At 46.0% G+C, this 3700-nt stretch overlaps 1 protein-coding gene across 1 annotated transcript in view; it reads left to right on the plus strand.

Annotated features, from left to right (window-relative positions):
- DPPA2 (developmental pluripotency associated 2) overlaps positions 1-2821 on the plus strand; it is a 12748-nt gene extending 9927 nt beyond the window's left edge. The window contains exon 7 of the mRNA XM_008057150.1: positions 2773-2821. Within this exon, the coding sequence (XP_008055341.1) occupies positions 2773-2821 (49 nt within the window). The remainder of the gene's footprint in view (positions 1-2772) is intronic.
- The last annotated feature ends 879 nt before the right edge of the window (positions 2822-3700 follow it).

Consider the following 3700-nt stretch of genomic DNA (forward strand, 5'->3'; position numbering starts at 1 on the left):
AAGGCTGAGGTGGAAGGATCGCCGGAGCCCAGCAGGTCGAGGTTGCAGTGGCCAGGAGCGACCACTGCACTCCAGTCTGGGCGACAGAGTGAGACTCCAACTCAAAAAAAAGAACTTAAATTTTATTTTTTGTTTTTGGATGAGATTGACCACATTCAGGATGTTATGGTCATACACTTTTTTTCCTTTTTGAGAAAGTGGGCTAGGCTGGGTGTGGTGGCTCAGCCTGTAATCCCAATACTTTGGGAGGCCGAGGCAAGAGGATTGCGTGAGCCGTGGGGTTTGAGACCAGCCTGGGCAAATTGGTGAGACCTCATCTCTACAATAAATCACAAAAATTAGCCGGGTATGATGGTGTGCGTCTATAGTTCCAGCTACTTGGAGGGCTGAGGTGGAAGGATTGCTTGAGCCCAGCAGGTTGAGGCTGTGGTGGCCTTGAGCCTGTCACTGCACTCCAGCCTGAGTGACAAAGAGTGAGACTCCAACTCAAAAAAAATAACAAAAACAAAGAAAGTGGGCTAAAAGCTTGCAACAGAGACTAGATTGGAGTATAAATAAGAGACTATTGTAATAATTCAGGAAAGAGATAATTCATTACCCTGAGAAATAATTTAACGAAAAGTGATACAAATTTGTTTTTGTTTTTTTTTTTGAGTTGGATTCTCACTCTGTCACCCGGACTGGAGTGCAGTGGCCGCTCCCAGCCACCGCAGCCTCGACCTGCTGGGCTCCGGTGATCCTTCCACCTCAGCCTTCCAAGTAGCTGTAACTACAGGCGCGCGCTACCACACCCGGCTAATTTTTTGATTTATTGTAGAGATGTGGTCTCACCAAGTTGCCCAGGCGGGTCTTGAACCCTTGGGCTCAGGCAGTCTACTCACCTCAGCCTCCCAAAGCGTAGAATTACAGGCTGAGCCACCCAGCCCGGCTAAGTGATACAAATTTAAGAGATGTAGGAGTGATGTAAACAAGATGCTGTTTTATAAAATAGAGGAGGACGGGTGTGGTGACTCACACCTGTAATCCCAGCACTTTGGTAGGCCAAGACAGAAGGATTGCTTGAACACAGTTTTGAGACCAGCCTTGGCAACATAGAGAGACCTTGCCTCTACAAAAAATTAAAAAGTAAGGTGGATGTGGTGGTGCAATAGTAAATATTTCCAGCTACTTAGGCAGGAGGATTGCTTGAGCTCAGGAGTTTGAGGCTGCAGTGAGTCTTAATCTTGCCACTGCATTCTAATCTGAGCGACAGAGTAAGACTGTCTCAAAAAAAAAAAAAGAGAGAGGAAACTAGAAGTCCAGTTCAATGAAGAAAAATATATGATACTTGGAACTACTTGGGACATGTTCTAGAGAGAAGTATGGGATAGAGATAAACATCTCTGGGAGTCATCTGCATATGCATTGTGGATAAGAGCTTAAAAGAAGGGACTGAAGAAGGAACCTTAGAGAGAATCAGCATATCAGTGGAAGTGGACCATGAGGACAGAACAAGTACAGTTAGAGGTTGGCCGTGAGTAAAACAGCAGCGGGCAGAGAGATGTGAAAGGAAGAAACAGCCGACAGTGAGATGGCCATGAACGGTAATGAGGGCAGTGCCGCTGGACTGGCCAGTTAGGACGCCACCGGTGACCTTTTGGAGAGTCAGCTGAGAGGGTCATAAACCGAAGTGTGATCAAAGTAAATTGGAGCAGAGCATGTGCAGAACTAGGAGCAGGACATATTGACCATCTTCATTAGTGGAACCTGGAAAGAGGAGACAGGATGGAGAGTGTGAAGATAAAAGGGCTGACGTTGTGACTGACGCCTCTAATCTCAGCACTTTGGGAGGTTGAAGCAGGAGGATCGCTTGGGCCCAGGAGTTTGAGAACAGGATAGTGAGACCCCATCTCTACAAAAAGAAAGAAAAAAAAAGATGAAGGAAACGAGACACATTGCGGTATATGGAATATGAGTCCTGAGAATAAATGAACGGTCCTATTCATTTGTTGACTACAGTAAAGCCTTTTTATGCACCATTCCTTGGTTTTGAGGCAAATTACTCAAGAACTCCAGAAGCAGATTTCTTATTTTATTGTTTTTGTTTTTGCTTTTTTTTTTGAGTCAGGGTCTTATTCAGTTGTCCGGGCTGGAGTGCAGTGGCATGCTCAAGCCACTGCAACCTTGACCTGCTGGGCTCAGGGGATCCTTACGCCTCAGCCTTCCAAGTAGCTGGAACCAGAGGTGCTCACCACCGTGCCCAGCTAATTTTTTAATTTACTGTAGAGCCAAGATCTTGCCAAGTTGCCCGTGCTGGTCTCAAACCCCTGGATTCAGGCAGTCCTCTCACTTCTGCTTCCCAAAGTGCTGGGATTACAGGCATGAGCCACCACACACAGCATTATTTGTCACTTTTTAAAATTTTTTTGAGTTGGAGTCTCACTCTGTCTCTCAGGCTGGAGTGTAGTGGCACGTTCACAGCCACCACAGCCTCGACTTGCTGGGCTCAGGCGATCCTTCCGCCTCAGCCTTCCAAGTATCTGGAACTACAGTCATGCGCTACCATGCCTGGCTTATTTTTTGATTGATTGTAGAGACATGGTCTCACCAAGTTGCCCCGGCTGGTCTCAAACCCCTGAGCTCAGGCAGTCATCTCACTCTGCCTTCCAAAGTGCTGGGATTACAGGTGTGAGCCACCACACCTGGCATTATTGGTCATTTTTAAAGAGTTGGGATGGAATAGTCTATCTGACTCTAGCAATTCTTCACCATTGTTTTCTACTTGACTTGCAGGAATAAGAAGATTATGAAAAGATTAATGACAATGAGGAAGAAGAAGTAACCTGGTTTGAAAACAATATGGAAGACCAGAATATGCCACCTTGAAATAAGTATTATTTTGAGCTGATGGCAATTGAGAAGAAACAGAAACAAGAAAAGTTCTTTCTCCTACAATTTGCCAAAAAAAGAGGACATACATTTACAAAAGTCTTTGGTCCACTGTCTACCAGGAAGGACAAATGGTGGAGAGTCCGTAGCTAAATTGACTTGCATCCGTCATTGCTGTGCTGTGTCCTAACCATCCTTAGTGTCTCCTGATGCCTTGAGTGCAGACTTAATAAATGTTTAGCTATACAGAATACGATTTGGTTGGTTTTAATTGATTGATTTTTTTTTCTTTGAGAAAAGTTGAGTAAAAAGTAGAGTTACCATATACCCTGTGCCATTTCCACTTTCCTCTGTTATTACCATCTTGCATTCGTGTGGTTACATTTGTTACAAATGATAGATGAATCAGAGCTGGGCACAGTGGCAGTCTAGTACAAGCTAGTCTGGGGGGCTGCAGCAGGATGGTAATTTAAGTCCAGGAGTTCAGTGTTGCCATGCTCAGTGATGGTGCCTGTGAACAGTCACTGCACTCTAGCTTGGGCAACATAGTCTCTTAAAAAAAAAATTAGAGCCTGGACTTGGTGGCTCAGCCTGTAATCCCAGCACTTTGGGAGGCCAAGGCGAGTGGATTGCCTGAGCCCACAGGTTCGAGACCCACCCGGGCAACTTGGTGACACCTCGTCTCTACAATAAATCAAAAATTAGCCAGGTGTGGTAGCGCGTGCCTGTAGTTCCAGCTACTTGGAAGGCTGAGGCAGAGAAGGATCGCCATAGCCCAGCAGGTCGAGGCTGCAGTGGCCGGGAGCGTGCCACTGCACTCCAGTCTGGGCGA

The sequence above is a fragment of the Carlito syrichta genome, unplaced genomic scaffold, assembly GCF_000164805.1.
Source record: "Carlito syrichta isolate Samal-C Ts95f unplaced genomic scaffold, Tarsius_syrichta-2.0.1 Scaffold302790, whole genome shotgun sequence".
Classification (NCBI taxonomy): Eukaryota; Metazoa; Chordata; class Mammalia; order Primates; family Tarsiidae; genus Carlito; species Carlito syrichta.